Source organism: Rattus norvegicus, chromosome 2 (genome assembly GCF_021556685.1).
Source record: "Rattus norvegicus strain SHRSP/BbbUtx chromosome 2, alternate assembly SHRSP_T2T, whole genome shotgun sequence".
Classification (NCBI taxonomy): domain Eukaryota; kingdom Metazoa; phylum Chordata; class Mammalia; order Rodentia; family Muridae; genus Rattus; species Rattus norvegicus.
Genome location: NC_141535.1, coordinates 144,809,563 through 144,829,480, shown reverse-complemented (window position 1 = coordinate 144,829,480; position 19,918 = coordinate 144,809,563). Strand labels below are relative to the sequence as shown.

The following is a 19,918-nucleotide window of genomic DNA, read 5'->3' as shown; positions in this document are numbered from 1 at the left end:
ATGAACCTTCAGAGGGAAGTGACCTGCGATTATCTTCTTAGGCCTACAGCTATAATAAGGCAAAGCAAGTTTACTCATATCCTAACGCTCTAGGGAGACGTTGGCCTTTAACCTGTCAGTTGCATGTGCCTGCAACTGAGAAAACATAGCAACGAAGAGCAAAATTGAGAGGCTACTATAAGGGGTATCATAATCGATGCTTGCCAACGGAATACAGCCATTTATGGGAAAGGCAGGAAGCAGAAGGGGAAGCCTCCCCTGGGAGGAAAACATGACCCTCTAACTAACACTTGAGCCTTCTTTCCTGACACGACTAATGCATTATTTTAATGCGAGAGAATTCATTTTAAAAGAACTCTGAAAGTTTTCAATCAGCTGCTAAATTTAAAAAGGAAAGGTGAGAGGAGGGAAGGGGAGAGAAATTAATTCAGCTAAGGTGAAATCTCAACACTCCAGATCTCACAAAATATTGGAAGAAAATACAAAGAGAACACAACTGCTACAGTAGCAAGCTTCCTAGTGATTGGTTCAGCAGGCCACAAATACAGATTTCAGAGAAGAATAACTTAGGTCTTTGTTGCTGTGGAAAAGCAGCCCATTACTAACGTATTTTGCAATAAGGAGGCAGGCCTGTCCACTCCGCACTGAAGCGGCACAGACAGGAATAAGCCCTCAGCTTTACAAAGGCCAAGTTTCTTCAGTAACATATCTCTGACGAAGATAACCCCAAGAAATGATATAGGCATAAATGGATAGAGTATCCACAGAGATGTGTAAGGCATACATCATATAAATCATGGGTGCAACACGGAGCACCAGGAAGTCATGGTACATGATCCGGGCAATCATTCCATCACTCTACTGGCACAGTCTGAGAATATTGACTATCCCAAGGCTACAGGTGGACTTTGTTACCCAAAACAACAAAATCTGCATACTTAGACTTAAATATTTGCTGCTTCTCTTCATGTATGAAATGTCTTATGTACTGTGCTGAGGGATCTACAGCGGAAGGAATGAAGCTGTTGATACCATTCACATCTAAAAATCTTAGCTGCTAGAAACCAGGCAACAAGGAACACACTGGAATTTCTTCTGCTACTTCTACTTCTATTTTTTTTTTTAAGTTTATTTAATTCATGGTAATGTCATCACTTTTGGAAATAGAAAAATATGCTGCTGTGTTTCAGTTTAATTAAGCAGTGAAAGATTAAACTAATGAATTAATTATTGAGAAATTGAGAAAACTTACATCCACAGTGCAGAGGACGTCATTAAACCCCCACACATGATTTGAGGAACAACAAAGAGCCTTCAGAACCCCCAGCCACTCCGAACTCAGAACTGTGCAGCAAGCAGTTAGCTCGGAGGAGAAATTGGCTATGTCATTTATCCTAGAAAAATAAAAGAAGATAACAGAAAGTGAATTGGTACAAATGAGGACTGATTACACAGGGCTTCCTCATTGAATACATATTTCATTATCATTAATCATCGCTCAGATTTAGAATATAATAAATATCTCTTTGTATAAATACAAGGTACAGTTATACACAGCAACATATAATTACAGGAAGTGAATTAGCACACTTCTGATTCTATGAATAAACCCTGTATATGATTTTACATTTCATATGAATCAAAAGTTAAGGACAAAAGGCTGGGGATGTTCCATGTGCAAGATCCTGGAGTCAGTCACGATCTGACTACCACGAGGATAAATAGTTAAAGACATTATGTAATGGTTATGTAGTACCCATACTAGGCCCAAGTACAGTTTATTATCAAAATACAGTGTTGTCTTTAAAACTGTATACGATTTTCAAAATGGATTACCAATAATTAAAAAAAAAGAAAGAAAAGAAAATCCACAGCCAAACCAAGAACCCCAAGGCCATGATTTCTCGGGCTAAGTATTTAATTAGGACATAGTGCTGTAGAATTAGAAATTACTAAAGAAACCCCAAAGGGGCGCGTCTTGAGCACTGACGATTCAGGGTAGAGCAGCTCACCGGCCGGCATCCTGGTGTCCCATGCACACATTCATGAGGGTGTTGCACACAAAGCTGTACCGATTGGCAGCATTGTCATTGAGGACCTTGCCCAGCATGGAATAATTGATGCTTCTTGCTGAGGGATTCTCAATAAAATCCATCATGAAGTCCGGGTCCCAGCGTAAGTTGGAGTTTGCAGGCATTACGTTATTATATATGGTCTGCTTTACTTTTGAACAGGCACTACTAAGGTTAGAAAAAAACAGTTATAAAAGGGAAAAAGAACAAAACCACCAAGAAAATCACTTCACCTACAGACATGTTAAGTGGCAACTACTCTAAGACTTTCCTAGACTGCCTGCATCCTGCCACTATTATCATCCAAACCTTTGTGAGCAGCATGATATCTGATACACAGCAATCGCTTCATGAAGAGTTTTTGAATTCACAGATGGAAACAAACAAACAAACAAACAAAAAACAACAACAATGCATTTTCTAACGGCTGTTTCTCTCTTGAGAGTGAAATGTTATAACCTAAAAATAAAAATGGAGCCAATCAAGAAAAAAAATGGAGACAATTGCACACGAGGAAAAACTCAGTGTTCTAATTCTAACTGTAAACCATAAGCCCTATTCCTTTGGGTGTAGTATGCCTAGTAATAGCCACTGTGCCAAGGGGAGGTAAAACTGGCATCAGGGCGCCTTGCGTTGTCCAAGGAGAATGCAGATAATACATTCTGTAGTGCGAAGAAACTGTTACAACATGCCTTTAAAAAAAAAAGTATGTTTCTCAGCAACAGGAAAAAAGTGTAAGAGTTGGGCATCATTCACCTATAAACCCAGCACTTGAAAATGGCAAGGGCTGTAAGTTCCCGCCTAGCTGGGGGGGGGGGGGGGGGGGGGGGCAGGCAGGACCCTTTCTTTCAAGTCTTCCTGTGAAACAAGCAATGTTTTAAGAACTGAGTATTTTCAGTGGGCAACATCTGAACAGACAGGGAACGCTGGAAATAGGAGAGAACTGGAATGTAGTTTCCAGGGCTTCTCTGCAGAAGAGGCAAGCATGGTGTGACTGCACAGGAACTCCTGCTGTGCATGGTAAATCTGCAGCAGCACCGTTTCCTACTCAAGAGCTCTACCATGTAGCGCAATCTTTTGGGCCCAAATCCTGGCTGACAGACGAAGGTTCTGTTTCTAGGGTGACACACACACAGATCTACTAAACCACAGAGGCTTTTCCTCGTTTCCTTCTAAAGTTCTGAGATCTATTCCACCCCGCTTTCAAACTCAGACTTCTCTGAGGAGCCTCTGTGGCTGACATCCTAACTTCTCCAAACTCCGAGTCTCGGCACCTTTCCTTTCTGGACTCCTTATCTTCTTCATCGTGCTTCTCAGGAGGAGCTTCTCTGTTTTGATAAGAAGCTGGCTGCCAGTGAGAGTATTCTGTCATTCTTCCCACTCCCTGCTGCCTACACATGGGGAGCTGAGCCAAAAACTCAGGCATGTTCCCTCTGTAACTGTGTGTCTCAGGAAAACCTGATACACTAATGAAATCAACACATGCCTTGAGGTCAGAAAACTTATTTTAGATCCCAGCTTCGGCATATGTCAAAAATGATCAGGAACAATCATTTGTGGCTAAGGAAACTCACTCTACCTCCCTGGATAATGACAATTAAAAAAAAAAATAGCACACTTTTGTGGCACACAAGCTCAAGCAGCAGGAGATACGGTTACTGCTATGCTTGCCCCAAATTTCCTCCCTACACAACTTTACAGTGTTTTAGAAAAGACTGTTACAACTTTTTATTTCTATTGTACTAACAGAAATCTCCCTGCACATGTAGCTTGTTTGTAAATGTGTTTCCTAACCTCCAAACAGACCTCTGACTCCCACTATTTCCAGAGAGCTGCATTCCTTTTCTGTTTGTTCTTGAAGACTGTGTACTCCGTATCTGTGATGTCTACCATTCTGGTGGTAAGAGCACCTTAGTCCACTGACAATCACGTAAAAATAAATCCTGTGCACCTAATGAACTCACTTAGCCCACCTGGTACTAAACTGCAGGAATAATTAAAACCAGCGCTGTTGCAAAAAAAACTATCTTTGAGAAACCTAAACTGAAAATTCAAAATGCAGCAAGAGAAGAAAATGAAGCATTTTTACTGTTATTTCATTCCCTCGAAAAGTTTCCGGAGACTCATTCAAATATTTTACAAAGGACTAATTTAAACCAAATGTTAACATTTCCTCAGTTTTATTCATTAATACAACTCATCTTTGGCTAACACTAGTGCAACAGTGTAACCGTAGTACAGGCAAATATTTTTGTGTAAAATGCAATATTGCCTGCTAAGTGTTATCCTATTTTCAAAATTTTGGGACAAAATAGAGAGAATAGTATAAGCGCTCAGGAGATTTGCATCCTAGACAGGAGCCAAACCATAAGTAAATGTATAATGTATGTAGACCAGCCAACACTGAGGGTTTGCAGAAGGACTGACTGAGAATGCATTGCCCTTGAACACAAGGTTGTCGGCGAGCAGGGCCGCAGATGCTGTGTAACAAGGCATAGGCACCACACTGGGGAAGAGAACCATAAGCAGCAAGGAGACAGTTCCAGGTGTGAGGACCAGAGGGAAGTGTCTAGGGACAGAAGAGAATATACTTAAGGAAATGAACACAAGAAAGATGGAAGCCAAAAGATCTCAAAGGCGAGAACAGAGCTGTGAGTTTTATATTGCATAAATGATAACCATAGATACCTCTCAGGCATCCTTGTTTGAGTCACTTCAGCAGATGTGCTGAGAATATGCTACAGAGAATCTGGTAAAGGCAGTGAAGCCAATGAGAAGGACTCTGCAGGTTGGTCCAAGCAAGAGCTGGCTGTGACGGCAATGACTAGGGTATTGAAGAGAGGTCAAATGTGACCCATACATGGAAGTCAGAGCTCACAGCGTTTCTAAGCAAACTGAACACAGAGAAACGAGGAGCAGAAAAAACCATTACTGACTCGTCTTCTGGATCCTCACTGCCACATTATTTCCTTCTGAAATTCCCCAACAGGCACTTAATATCCGGCACACCCAATACTAAGCAACAGATGAAAGGAACTGGGGACTTTTAACCGACAATTAAGAGAGTAGAGACACAAAGGAAGAAGCAAGCTTGCAAAGAGCTCTCTCTGCAAGAATGTTCCAAGTGAGGCGAAAGCAAAGGCAAAATACAGAATGTTTTCACTCAAGAAACTGTAGCCATAGTTACACGAACAGCAAAGCGCACTAACAGGAGGCCCTAACTTCTGCAAAAATTAACTCAGCATGAACTCTGAGTCAGAGTTATGAGAAGATAAAAGTGCAAAGTTTATTACATTAAAAACTTTTGGGATTGTTTAAAAAAATGTTCCTCAAGCAACACAACTAATTGACAGGAGTAAAGTTCCTGGCAGGAGAATGGTTGCCATCTAGAGTCTTAATAACAAGCAACTTCATATTTAATAGCACTGTCTCCTAATCAGCACAGGTACTCCTGAGTCATGCCATGAGCATCAGGATTTAGCACACTGTACCTCATGAGTAAAACAGGCCGTGCAAATAACCGCTTTTAATTCCTGTTGGTTAAATGATATTTAGAGAAATGCTAGCCTTCCATTAAAAACTCGTCCATGCGAGAGGAAATGATCTGCTAAAGACTAAAGCAACCTTAAAAAAGAAAATAGAAATCAATTTTTAAAAAACCAGGTTGGGAGGTGGTATAAAATTAAGACCTTAACAAATCACTAGAAAAGAGGAAGATTTGCAACTTTGCAATGCAGAAAGCACGCAGAAGTCAAAGCAGCACAAAAAGCCTTCTATAAAGGTGAAATGGGAACAAAGAAGACATGAACAAAAGCATTGCGAGACTTTTAAATTTTAAATTCTACTTTAAACCAAAATATAAGCATATACCAGATTTTTATCATGACTTCAATATGGTTTATTTAAAACTTCTAAAAGAATGAGAAATCTTAAGTAAGAGACATTTTGAGGGGTGGTGTACAGCTTATCACCTAAAATCACTGCTATCTACATACTAAAATTATCTTGCCATCACATACCTTTACTCATTGTCACTAAGTATTTTAGTATCTGTCTAAATGAGTCTCGAGTAAATCAAACACTTATTGGCATATGTTAGTACACAGGATATAAATAGCAATGGGATCGTTAACAAACGGAGGTGTGATCATGTCTGGTTGTTTTGTTGTTGTTTGTTTTGCTTTGTCTTACTTTTTTACTTTTTCCTGCTCACCTAAAAAGGTCTCCAAATTTACTTCTGAGGTGGCTGCAAGATACATAGAGGTCATAGAGGTAGGCCAAGATACATCTTTCAGGAGAAGAACATTCTGAAGGGTTGACAACATGTTTCACCACACCACATAACCTGAGAACAGAAATATAGGAATAAAAAGCCATGTCTGGATATGAGTATGTGAGTAAGTAATAAATTCTTTACTGTCTACCTAGTACTTAGAAATATGTAACAGACATAAAAATAAACCTGATTGCTCTTAAAAATATGCAGTTATTAAATATCAATTTTTGTTACCAAATACTAGAAAAGTTTAAAAATGAAACATCACTTAAAAGAAACATATGTAATGAAATGAATTCTCCATACTATGATTAACAATTGAAACTCCATCCCTTAAGCTGCTGTGGCTGACAAAAAGGAGAGGCTAGGCAGAGAAGTTTAAGTCAATACAAAGTTTCACAAATTCAATCAGTTGGCAAAGATTGCAGGAAAATGGGGAAGAGTAGACAGGGAAGTTTAAGTCAATACAAAGTTTCACAAATTCAGTTGGCAAAGATTGTTCACTAGCTTGGAAAGAAACAATTCTTCAGTCCAGGAAATCTGGTGAACTTGACGAATCTGTGGTTTGGAATCCCATTCATCTTGTTTATACTAACTGCAGGCAAATTTATCTTGGCTTTCTTATGTAAAAAAGATGGAAATCCATTCTCTTTAGAGGCATCCTTTATAATAATGCCTTCCTTTCAAGAATACCAACACCACAGCCATTTTCCTCCATTCAAATCCAGGGACTCCTCTGTCTATAGAACAGGGCTGTGAGTATGGCATAGAAGGCAACACCTGTGGTCCATTCACACATGTGTCTGACTCTACCGCCACCTGCATCTGGCACAGGACTCCACATAAAATGTCACCCATAGTGTCACCAAGGGCTGAGACTCTTAAAAGAGTTTAGTAATAATTCTCCATCTCACCAGCATCACTGCACAAAGGCTAGTAGGCGAAGTAACCTGAACAGAGAAAGTGGACCACTCTCCACCATTCAGAAGACTAGAGAAATCAAGAGATGGTAGTCTACAGTGTTCAGGCCCATTAGGGATAGGCATTCTTAGCATCCGAGATGGATGCCAGTAAAGTAAGGAGCGACTATGCAATATCCCAGGTAGTCTGAAGGAGTGCCGCCGGATGGGGCCATCTGGTGATTCTAAAGGAGGGTAACATGCTATGTGTGTCTTTCTGGGTCTGTGTTACCTCACTCAGGATGATTAGTTTTTGCTGCTGTTATTCCATCCATTTGCCTGCCATTTTTATAATATGATTTCTCCCCTAACAGCTAAGTAACATTTTACTGTGTAAATGTACACAGTACATTTTTCCATATTTTCTTACCTATTACTAGTCTTCAGTTAAGAGACATCTAGGTTGTTTCCAGTTTCTGGCTACTATAAAGAAAGCCACAATGAACATAGTGGAGCACGTGTCCTTGTGGTAGGATGGAGCATCTTTTGGGCATATGTCCAGGAGTGGTATAGCTGGGTCTTGAGGTAGATTCTGAGAAACCACCATGGTGATTTCCATAGTAGCTGTATAAGTTTGCGTTCCCACCAGCAGTGGAGGAGTGTCCCCTTGCTCCACATGCTCACCAGCATGAGCCACCACTTGTGTTTTTTTATGTAGCGATTCTGACAGGTGTAAGGTGGGATCTCTGGGTCATTCTGATTTGCATTTACCTTCTACGGATGTTGAACATTTGAGATTCCCCTGCTGAAAATTCTGTTTAGATCTGCATCTCACTTTTTAAACTGGATTATTTGGTTTGCTGATGTTTAGTTTCTTGAGTTCTTTATATATGTTGGATATTAGCCCTCTGTCAGATATAGAGTTGGTGAAAACTCTTTTCCTATTCTGTCGGCTGCTGTTTTGTCCTACTGAGATCTGCACTCACTTATAAGTGGATATTAGGTGTAAATTAAAAGACATGCTGCAATCCACAGACGCAGAGAGGTTAAGTAACAAGAAGGGACACATGGATCTCCCTATGCAGGGGAGATAGAATAGATTTTACAGGTAGACTGAAGGTAGATGGGCCCGGGAACAGGAGAGACCAGGTGTTGAGGATGGAGTACTGGGAAAGAGTAACAAGAAAGAGAACTGTAATGGGGGTCTGGGGGCATAAAGGGGCAAGGTAGAAATCTAGCATGGAAACTCCCTGGAATCTACAAGGGAGAACCCAGCAAAGACTCCTAGTAATAGAGGATATGGAGCCTGAACCGGCCATCTTTTGTAACCAGGCAAGGCATCCAGTGGCAGGACTGAGACACCAATCCAGTCACAAATCTTCCACCTACAATTTGTCCAGCCTGTAAGATGTGCTGGAGTAAAGGTGGCACAGAACTTTTGGTAGTGGGCAACCAACGAGGGGTCCAGCTTAAGACCCACTCTATGAGAAGCCAACACCTGAACTGCCTGGGTGACCAGGAACCAGAGGTTGGATAGCCCAGAGACCTAGGACAGAACCAAACACAACTGGGGAAAAACAGTGAATAAAATGATTCCTAATGATATTCTGTTATACTCATAGACCAGAGCCTAGCTAACTGTCACCAGAGACGTACATTCTCACTGAATATTTATTAAGACATCTGAGATGTCGGATGAATGGTATCCAAACAACTTCAAGCCAACGGTCTAAACAAAAATGCTTTTTAGGACTCAGAAGGATTTTCCTCCTAAAGGAACTGTGAATTCTACCTTGCAATATTAGAAAAAACCCCAGCAATAACAGCTCTCTTTATATACCCACCCTTCAAACACCTGGGCTGTCTGATCCGGATTTAGAATCAGGCAACTATGGTACCGCCTGAGAACCGCCACGATGCAGACACACAGTCCTGTGGTGTAGCTTCCGGCCAGGCTGGACGACTTCAGGAGCAGCTCTGCTTCCACCACGCTCAGTTCGTTCAGTAACTGTGGCAGAAGCGAGGGTGGTGGGGGTAGGGGAGGGGAGAGGAGGGGGTGAAGGGAGGGAGGGGGACAAACAGGAAAACCAAACCGGTCAGTGAACCACTGGTGCACATACTCTCTATGCTACGGCATCAGAAAGCAGCACACTAGCTTTTGCTGGCACTTACTTTTAAGCCTTTACTAATTTAAACAAATAGTCTGCCTAGACACCCACATGTACACAACCAGGATATAATCAGTGCTGAAATAGCTACAAAACTTTCTGATAATCCAAAGCCCTGAACTAGTCTTTAAAAAAAAAAACAAAACCCATTCTTTATTTTTTCTTTTCATTCTTTGCTTCTTTTTCTTTCTTTTTCCTTTTTTTTTTCACTGTTGTACTTCCTTGTTTTTCTTCCCTTGAGTGCAACACAATTAGTAACTATAAAAACTACTTTCCTATGTATAAACCTTGGAGCAATGATACAATAGAAAAAAAAAATGAAGCCTAATGTCTACTCATTAACGCAGGGAATAAATGAACTAAAGTGTGTGTAATGTGTAATTACGGTGGGACAAATGAAAGTATAAGGAGTATTTTAGAAATCATTTATGTTTTTCACTGATTAATTTTACTACAGAGAATATACTACTTCATTATTCCCAAAACAAAATAATAAGGATTCAAAAATCAAGACAACCAACAACTAAAAATAATCCTGCAAGTTTTAAATGGAAGGTATATTACTAGCACCCATTATAGCTCAACCTGGAGAACCATTCACTCAAAATGTCTCGAACACTTTAAAATATGCTAAGAGCTTAAGATAGTTTTAATGTAATGGAGCTGGCACATGTTCAAAGGCAAGAAGTTCCAAAAGGCCAAAGAGAGTTGGGGCAGAGAAGTGATTAGGAAAAGATAATCAATGGGGACTAGGTTCAATTAAATAGGAACAGGACACCCTCATGTGCTGTGACATGGCAGGGTGGTTACAGGTACCAGGATGCACTGTAACTGGTAAAATTAGGGGGAAGGACTCTGACAGTTTCTACCATCAAGAAGTTTGAGGACACAGGTATGTCAACTTGCTATAAGAATATACATAATGTATACATGTTTTGAGGCCTCAGATGGTCCCCCATAAAACTACATTTTTTTTACATATTTATGCAAGTTAAAAAAAATAAGGGGCTTAAAAGAGGACTCAGTGGTTAAATAGTGCTAACTGGTCTTTCAGAGGACCCATGTTTCGTACCTAATACCCAGGTGACATCTCATTAAGCATCCATAACTCCTCTTCCGAGAGAGCCAATGCCCCCTTCTGAATCCCACAGACACACACACAGTGCACATGTGCAGGCAAGACTCCCATGCACATAAAGTAAACCTAAAGAAATGCTTCTTAAGTAAGTGTAGGCCGGCACGAGCTTGTAGCCTTAGGTACTCAGGGGCTAAGGGTGCTCACTTCAGATGGAGGCACCCATATAGTGACATCCGGTCTTTAAATCAACAAATGGAAATGATAAAGAAACAAGAATCATGTCTAGTGTCTGGCTGGCTTGCTTTCTTAGCAGTGCGAACGGCACAGTACTGTCTGTGGACACCTGGATCGCGAAGTCGATCAGCCCGTTGATGTTCAGCGCCGGCTCCATGAGATCAAAGATGAGCTGGATATGGTGAGCCAGAGGGAGGTGATAGGAAGTTCCAGAGGCAAAGCTCGTGATTTGCTCCAGCACATTGTTGGAGATCTGCTCAAACAAAAAACAAGGGGAACCACACAACCATGAGTCCCGGTGAGGTTTCAGTTGGCTATATGACTCCATGTTTACAGGAACACGTACCAATTCCTGTGGTTCTACTTAGAAATTAGTATTTCTGCAGAAGTTGAACATATACAAACCAGCATTCTCACGGACATCATTTGAAAATTTCAATATAATCTATATACTTGCGAGCCCAAAGGGAAAGCACCCAAAAGTGTTAATCATCAGACACTGATATATGTTAACTGAATAACAATGGATTTCTTCTCAGTTTCACAGTATATTAATTAAATCATCAAAAGGTTTCTCCTTTAACAATGGTGATGTTGGGACAGAATACCATATAATAAGTTCATTAGCAATTACCTTTATGTACTGCTAGTTATAATAAAGCAAAAATACTTACATAAACAGGTGTTGAAGGAAACAACCTGACAGTCAGAGATGAAGCTTGATATGCTTCCAAGTCTATACGGGTCATTTATAAAAATCAAGACTAGAAGCTTGAGCTTTTAAGGAAGTGGGAATATTCAAAACGTGTGACAAACAGCCTTCAATGGATACCTGAGATGTTACTTGATGCTGATCAAAGTAGGAGAGGAGCTGGAGTTTCGTGAACACGTTTTCCGGGGTTGGAAAAACTTCCTGTTTGTTCTTTCTGGCTTTCTGTCCTTCGTCCCCAACTAAAGAAAGATGAGTTGTGTCACTTTCCGTTTAAATCAATCTCTTCATATTTTTAAATATTCTTCGATGTGTGTGTGTGTGCGCGTGTGCGCACGCGTGCATGTGTGCCTGCACATGCTCACTTGTTTGCACACATGTGTATGGAGGCCAGAGGAGAACATCTGGTGTCTTCCTTCAGGTGATATCACCATTGGAGTTTACCTTTTCAAATTGTACTCTAAGACAGAGTCTCTGGCTGGCCAAACTGCAACAATAAAGCTAGTCTGGCTGGCTAAGGAACACAAGGGGTCTGCCTTTACCCACGCCTCCACAGCAGCGACACGCCTCCCACCTCCGCCTTGTGCCTGTATCCACACCGCTGCCGAGTGCCTCTACCCACACCTCCGCTCGTGCCTGTAACCACGCCTACACAACATGTCTATAGCCACACCTCCGCAGCGCCACGCCTCCGGGGCGAGCCCGTACCCATGCCTCCACAGCACTAGTATTACAGCCATGCTCCATCACGCCCAGGTATTTTTATATGGATCCTGGAAGGTAACTGAGTTACCTCCGGGTCCCGGCTTTTTATGAGTACTTTTACTGAAGTATGGCATAGACGAAAGCAACATATACCCTATGCATGTTCACAAACAGAATGAAATCCAAACCATGAAATAATAGCTCCAAAGCCCACCTACCCGACTCTAATCTCCTCTCCCTCCCCGAGGGGACAAAGGTTTGGAGAGCTTCCATCTTGCGTGGGTAGAAACTTTCAACTCTGCATTATGTTTTAAGACTGGCTCGTTGCTTAGGTAATTTTAATCTGCACTAAATGTTAATAATTCTCACATGCATTATTCCGATATGTGAATATATGCCGTTATTTATCGATTCTTGCAAATAATGAATTGACTCTGGCTATCATAAAGTGTCTTTATAAGCGTTTATCATTAAGTGACTTTAAACATACAGTAATGAACTGCCATGGTGGGGTGGGGAACACCAAGCCCCACTATGACTAAACAGGACATGTTATAGGCTTTTTAAAAATATGAATTATTGGGGAAGCCAAAGAAAACTTTGAGGGAGTTTCTCTCCTCCAGAAATCAAATTCAGGTGATGAGGCTTGGTGGTAAGTGGTGCCTTCTGAGGCATTTCACTGACTTTTAGACTCACCTCTGTATTTTTATAAATCAGTTAAATATAAGCCTATTTATTTACAATTTTGCTTATTTGGGGACCTCCGGCTTTCTTAACAACTAAGAGCAAAATTAAAGTCTCTAGAAACAAGATTGCATCAATGCACATACAAAGACAAATTTAGAAATAAGAAGTAATGGTAGGGTTACAGGACTTCCAAAGCACTGTGTGCTATCATCTGGTTAGAGGGAGGGCCGCGACTCAGCCTCATGTGGGAATTGTTAGTTTAGAAAACAAATGTTTCTAATTTCACTGATGAAGGCATATGAAGTCAGCAAGATTCCAAGCTTCTCCACATCAAAAGGGGAATTTCCTTTGAACAGTAAGTCAGATACAAAGCCAAAGTGGATTGTCACGTTTCAGCTTGCTGCAATGGATGGTGATACCAGAATAGACAACAGTAAGATGAGCTGGCATTGGGGCAGCACAGTGAGCAAACGGCTTGCCCTGCAAGCGTGAGGCTCTGAGTGCAGATTCCAGAACCCATGTTAAAAACACGCTGGAAGTGATGATACCTGCCTGCAGTCACAGACCAGGGGAGGCACACACGGGACAGCTCACACAGCCTCACTGAGTTATGAGCCAATAAAAGGCCATGTTTCAAGATGCAAACAACACAGTGGAGGACACCAGAAGAATGATGCTTGAGTTTGCTTTCTGACCCTCACACCCACCATCCATGCTCACATACATTAGAAAAGTGCTGGTAACACACGTGACAAAAGCTCACTTCTGTCCAATTCGACCAATGATGATACCAATAAGGGCTGGCAAATTAATTAGACCACCTTCTCTTTCCAGTATCTAGTCTCATGAGCACAAGTTAAACATGGGATGAGGCCATCTCTCGCGCTGGTCTTATCATAAGCATATTTGAGATATCCAAGTTCTGATTTAGTTTTCAATTCCCTAGCATCACTGCTCCAAAACCGAAGGGATCGGACCTATTGCCTTATGTGCAGTGATCATTAATTTAGTCTCCCTTGGGATCAAAACAAACACAGAAGACTTGAGGAAGTGGGCCTAGCTCAGAATTCCCAAATGCATTTTTCTTTGCTCATCTGTGCAAACAGGTTCCATTACTGTTCCATGGAAAGTCATAAAAGGCTCAACTGAAAAGGTATAACTGAGTCTTGTAATCTTGAAAGAAAAATACTGGTATTTTGTAGCAGTTGGAAATGAAAGAGTTCCATGCCTCCTGCACAAATAACAATACGCCTTAATATAGAGTTTTCCTGCCTATTTTCTTGTTTTCCTGAACTGCATCATTGCTCTTTCAATACTTAATTTTTTACATTAAGATTTTAAGCCTTTGAATTTTGAAAGTGCTGGCTTTTTAGATAATGTTATGGTAAAATTGTCATGAAATTTGGCCGTTTAACTAGAAAGATTGTTTAAGCTTTAAGTTAGGGGGTCAGAGGTAGCTCAGTCAGCAGACTGCCCAGCATAGGCCTGAGTTCAACCTGTAGCAGCACACAAAGGGGCGTGGTGGTGTGAGCTCATAATCCTAGCATATGGAAGGCAGAAGCAGGAGGAAGAGACGTTCAGGGCAATCCCTCAAATTCCAACCTGCCTGGAAAATAGAAGACCCAATGTGAAAGACACAAAACATTAACAGCAGTCTTCCTGTTACGAATCCCCAGGGGGAAGCCTGGCTAGTTCCTTAAGTGTCCTCAAATGTTCTTCAAAAATCTAATTTTTGTTTTCCCAATAACAAAATATATGCTAGTCTAAGGGATTGTTTTCTTTTTTCCCTTTCCAATCTTCAGATTGCTGAGTAGAGGGGTGTGTGTGTGTGTGTGTGTGTGTGTGTGTGTGTACACAAATTTCCTTTGGCCTCAAGTACAGTTGGCTAACTTCTTGTATATAAACAAAGTCTTAAATAATAACTTAAAATGAAGACTGTTTACCAAGTGGCTGAGCGCTGTAGCTGAAATTAAACAGAGGAAGATACCAGTTTGAAGTGGTGTTTATGTGACTGATACTTTGAAACCCTGAACAGTGAATATCTCTTTTGTAGTCCATATGGAAGAATGTCTACTTAAGTGGTTGGCACAAAGAACAGACTAGTCTGGCATTTAAGTAAAACTGGAAGGGAGGAAGGAAGGAGGGAAGGAAGGAAGGAAAGAAGCCTGACAGCAAGACTGCTTCATTCCCCTTCCAACTTCCTTTGGTCTTTCTCCACCATAAATTTCAGAAATCTGCAAAGGCTCTCTACACTAATTTAGATAAATTAAGTGTGACCGTGCCTCTTATAGGCATCAGCACCTCCCACCCATTTCAACTCTGCCGAAAGCCGCTTCCAATGCCCTTGGCTAGCTACTGGTGAGCCTTCCATCGTCAATCTTCTATCCCAACTCATTTCCTGTTTTCTCTGGGCAGAGCAAAACAGCACAACGAGAGTTTTCTTAGACAGAGCAGTTTCTTTTTCTAGCTCAACAAGAAGAAGCCAACAAAAGACAGTTTCGTTTCCCTTTCTGGGCCTTGGGTTGTTTCTTGTGGCGCTGGCTGGTGTATCTGAAGGTCCTAAACAGGCAAAGGGAGGGAGCCAGGGATAGAGATCACATGAGGGCAACTTCCTCACTGTGTTCTCAAAAGCCCATCTGGAAGACACTGGAGTTCCAGAAAAACAGGCTGAAACACAACCTGGCAGCCCCTACTGCCGTGCATGCTGTGCATGATGATGGCAGAAAAAATTTCAATTGTTTCCACTTTTAGGAAAAATCTAGTTTACACAAGCAAGCCCTAGGAATGTATCCTGTTGAAGTCATTGAAAAGAAAAAAAAAAAAAAAAAAAGGAAAGGTTCCTAGGGGTTCCTACTCAAGTAGGAAAGCCAGCTGTGTACAGGGGGAAACGCAACCCTTTCCTCCTTTGTATGACTGACACGTTAGGGAGGGAGAGAGCAGCGGTGGTGCTACAGTAGAAATGATGCCATGTTTTAAACCATGACTATGAAATGACGTAAACCTTAGAAGGAGTAATTAAGTATGAAGTAGATAATTATAGGACTCAAATTATGCAACGCGATGACATAATGCAAGAACCAAGCTCTGGTGGGGAAAAAAAAAAAAAAACTATTCGAAAAGAACAGGGAAAGATGGCCATAGAGAACCTGGCCCACAGATCACAAAGTACAAATCTTACCTGCATCTCCCTACAGAAGGTGGCCAGTTAATAGAAACGGTGCTATTAATGAATGCAAGGCCTTAGGACGGGAATGTGCCTATTCATATTTCCGTGTGACAGTCACTCAAGAGAGGAAACGCTGGGGACAGTGACAGGGAGCACTCTGATAAGGCCTGCGAGAACGGGGAGCACAGGCAAACACAATGGGAGCCAGGGCACCGAGGCTCCTTACCCCCTGATTCTGTGGTGCTCTTCTTGTTCAGGATTTTGAGGATATCTTTGGTAATCTTCTTCAGCTGATGCCTGGCTTCGTCACGCTCTTTCCCGACTCCGTAGAGAAGGATTGTGCGCTGGTTACATTCATGACTTGAAGATTCATCCTGAAAAACAGCAATAGCCTCTGAAGCCAGTTTGCAGGGCTGGGGGCACGTTTTATACTCCTGACACACGCTAAGTCACAGCCTCTCCATGCCTGCTTGCCGGGGTGGTGTCTACCTGCTCTGCGGCTCAGCTCCACCAGCGGCACCGCCCGTTTTTCCAGTTTGGAACATGCTAAAGTAAAATAGTAGTTGGTGCCAGCCGACCTGAAGCACTTGATGTGGGCGTACCCTACAGAGTAAGTTCTAGCTGTTGGAAGATTTTTGTTGTTGTTGTTGTCATCTAAATTTGAATACGGTGTAAGAGGATGATACTATGTCCTTAAGGAAAAATGTCATTTCCTTGGTGAGCTCCGTCTTAGATATATTGCATCTTAGATATAATGTATGTTTCATATTTAGAGAAAAAAAATCTTGCTAGGACCTTCAAGCACCTTCAGAAGAAAAATGCAGGACACTTACTTCAACATGACTGTGTAAGATATATTAGTATTTATTTCCAGATGACAAAAAACAAAGTGTTGAGACCACTAGGCGTGAGTTAAGTGGGCTAGGAATTCAGAATCAGAGATGTTCGCGCTACGTTTTAGACCCCTGCCTCCTCTAATAATCACTGGGAATTCAAGAAATACATTTTCCCTTGTGAGAAAATAAATGACCTGAGTAATAAACAGGAATCCGACACAGAGCTCAATTTACCTTTAGCCAAATGTAAGTAGCCAAGGCAGACCCTCACTCATGACTGGCTCAAACCTTTCAATGGTAACTTCTCCCGGACATCTTTTGCTTTCCGTATTTTAAGCAGAGTTACTTATTTTCCAATTGGACCTTTCAGTGTGGCCCTCCTCCCCCGCTTTGCCACTCTTTGTGTAAAACACTAAAAGGCATCACCTTTTATCCTAAAGAACTCCTGCCAGAGGAAATGGATTGCTTGTGTTCATCATTAGTGATGGCTGCAACAGTCAAACTAACCCTTCAAAAGAGGGGAAGCCGCAGTGACAACTCTGTGTGTTCTGTGCACACAGTAACAAGTTCCACGCTTCTGCAGCTGAGTAAGAACCATGCTCACTCTCCAATTCTGTCAGTACCCTGCCCCCCTTGAGTACACATGTGCCCTCAGGCTGAAATTCAGTTATGCTCCTTTTATTTTTTTTTATACAGTACTGAAACACACACACACACACACACACACACACACACACACACACACACACACACATATTTGCATATCCTGTTGACTTATCTTTCTATGCCCCTCTGCTAATTCTTAATGTGCAAGTGTCTACAGAGACCTACAGAGATCCAAACAGGGATGGTGAGAGATAAAAGATCCAAGTACCAATAACAACTCAAGACAGCCCCAGTGCCATCGTGTACCATGCTTAGGATAGAAAGAGCTTTGGAATTGATCCTACTCATGGTACTCAACAACTCCATAATCCTGGGTAATAAGCCTAGTTCCTAGTCTCAGATTCCTCTTCTGAAAACAGTTGTGTTGCCACCTTCCAGTTAAGGATTTGTGAGAATAAACAGACATAACAAAACACTCAGTGCCCAAGAGTACAGTATACGTATAGCATGTCACTCCTCAAATTCTAGACTCTCGCTCTTTCGCATGCATCCAGAGTCCACATTGTTTTGCATTGATCGACATCTCCCATATGCTTGCTCATACCCTTCTTGCCATCGAAAATGCATGATTTCAATGGCCGACATCTGTCTGCAGGTACACTGTTATGACCCCATCAGTAGCTACAGCACATGGGGACTAGGAAGAGGAAGAAAAGTTTGGAGCATTCATCAGACATAATCCATCGATTTCCTAGGTTATTGGGGAAGGAGTGGCAGGCATAAATGGCTGTGTTCCTGAGCCCCCTCTTATTCTCTTGTGTAAGCACCAAGTTGGTAAGCACACCCACCACAAAGCGAGCCAGGAGACTAAGGAACTAACACATGGACAAAAGACAGAAGGGAAGAAGACAAAATCATTGTTTTGTAGCAAACAACTAGGCTCTGCTCAAGTCCTAAGAAGGCTGAAGAAGTGAGGGGCAGGAAGAAAGTTCATGTCTTTGTGGTGAACTAATTCTTAGTTGTAGGGATGAGGAACAGAAAGTAGAATTTCAGAGGCACTTGGAGGAGAGAAGGGTCAGACATCAGGGTCCACTGAGTGAACATGCATCTCTCTGGGTTCCATTGAGCCACTTTGAAAAAGTTGGAGAAGAAAACATGAAAAGGTATAGTTAATATGTATTTGGTGTGATGTGGAGCTAATATAGGTCCGAAGTGAGGCAGGAAGAGACCACCGAGGTCTGAGAGAAGTGCAAACCCTCCACTCCTATAAGGATAGTAGGTCGGTAGCGGAGGTAGTAAAGAGTATGAGCAAGTCATTAAATGATGCTTAAGTGTGCTTCTTCCCTTACTAAGCTGCTCCACCCGTGCAAGGCCTAGAAATGAGGCTGGGAGAGACAGCAATAGGGACCATCAACCAACTCCAGTAGGGGCCAAGTAGAGGTAAATGGAGCACAGTGACCTACCTCTCTGTCAGCAAAGCAGTGAGATCCAACCCATAAGAATGAAGACTTAGAGACAGAGAGTAAAGGGTGGCGTTAGAGCATTTGTCAAGCATCCGGTAGGATCTGCGTCCAATTTCTTGTACTACATGAATAATGTATACATTATATACATGAATGAATGAACAAAAAGGCAAGACTCACATCTTCAAATAGAAATTATTAAAACAAATTATTAAAAGCGTGCCTTGGAACATGACCTCTTTCTGCTGGATCTCACTATTACCACATTATTTTGTTCAAGAAATAACTCAGACAAATGTTTTATAGTTAGCCTTGTGCTGGAAAGGTGTACGAGCATACACAAGGTGAAAGCCTATGTCACCAGGACAAAAAAAACTGTCAATTTCTTTTTTTTTTTTTTTTTTTGGTATCAGCCCTTAAATGGTAATACCCTTTTTCATAAATCAAGAAAACAGATAACATATTTTTGAAGGAATATCTGTTCTCTGGTAGCATGGAGCTATGATACAGTACTTCTTTCAAGCAAAGGAAATGTCGGCAGATATTTAAATTACAAGACACAGCCTTCTTCTTCCTAAATATTCCCAGTGTCCAAGATGGCTTATTTTTGAAAGCTATTGTTCATATAATTTAAATTACTATGACCAATACAGCTAAGCTACACCAATAAAATGTCCTCCATAAAAAAATCATTGATATAAAAATGATAAAAATGACGATCAAATGTCTAATTGCATCCTCATTCTCCTGCTGAAGCCTAGATCTACAAGGACCACGTGCACTCCAAGGAATGGGCTTTTGGGCTTAGAGTAATGATAGAAGAGTTCAATACGTTTCAGATGAACAAAGGTATTATTTATCTTCAATGGATTTGGTAAAATAATTAACCATTTGAAATAAAATTTCTGCTCAATTTTCCAAATTATCTTGGTTAGAAAATAATCAATATTATTATATTATATTCAATAATATAATTAAAAATCACATGTGATGATGATGCCTACTGATAGGTGGAGGAT

At 41.3% G+C, this 19,918-nt stretch overlaps 2 protein-coding genes across 21 annotated transcripts in view; one reads left to right on the top strand and one right to left on the bottom strand.

The window, feature by feature from the left end:
• Nucleotides 1-19,918, bottom strand: part of Med12l (mediator complex subunit 12L) — a 315,356-nt gene that overhangs the window by 68,690 nt on the left and 226,748 nt on the right. For 10 of the 19 annotated variants that reach the window (XM_087637350.1, XM_087637380.1, XM_087637387.1 and 7 more), the window contains 7 exons: nucleotides 16,221-16,368; nucleotides 11,560-11,678; nucleotides 10,837-10,980; nucleotides 9,092-9,255; nucleotides 6,286-6,417; nucleotides 2,013-2,240; nucleotides 1,253-1,394 (listed from right to left, as the gene is read on the bottom strand). In XM_087637350.1, the coding sequence (XP_087493476.1) occupies nucleotides 1,253-1,394; nucleotides 2,013-2,240; nucleotides 6,286-6,417; nucleotides 9,092-9,255; nucleotides 10,837-10,980; nucleotides 11,560-11,678; nucleotides 16,221-16,368 (1,077 nt within the window). Of the gene's footprint in view, nucleotides 1-1,252; nucleotides 1,395-2,012; nucleotides 2,241-6,285; nucleotides 6,418-9,091; nucleotides 9,256-10,836; nucleotides 10,981-11,559; nucleotides 11,679-16,006; nucleotides 16,104-16,220; nucleotides 16,369-19,918 lie in introns of those variants that run through there. The other 9 variants (XM_087637352.1, XM_087637359.1, XM_087637372.1 and 6 more) reach the window with 4 other exon arrangements.
• P2ry12 (purinergic receptor P2Y12) overlaps nucleotides 1-19,918 on the top strand; it is a 41,658-nt gene that overhangs the window by 15,575 nt on the left and 6,165 nt on the right. The window contains exon 1 of one of the 2 annotated variants that reach the window (XM_087632830.1): nucleotides 16,143-16,604. The exons of the other annotated variant lie outside the window; for it this stretch is intronic. The gene's annotated coding sequence lies outside the window, so the exon portion shown is untranslated. Of the gene's footprint in view, nucleotides 1-16,142; nucleotides 16,605-19,918 lie in introns of those variants that run through there. 2 annotated transcript variants of the gene reach the window in all.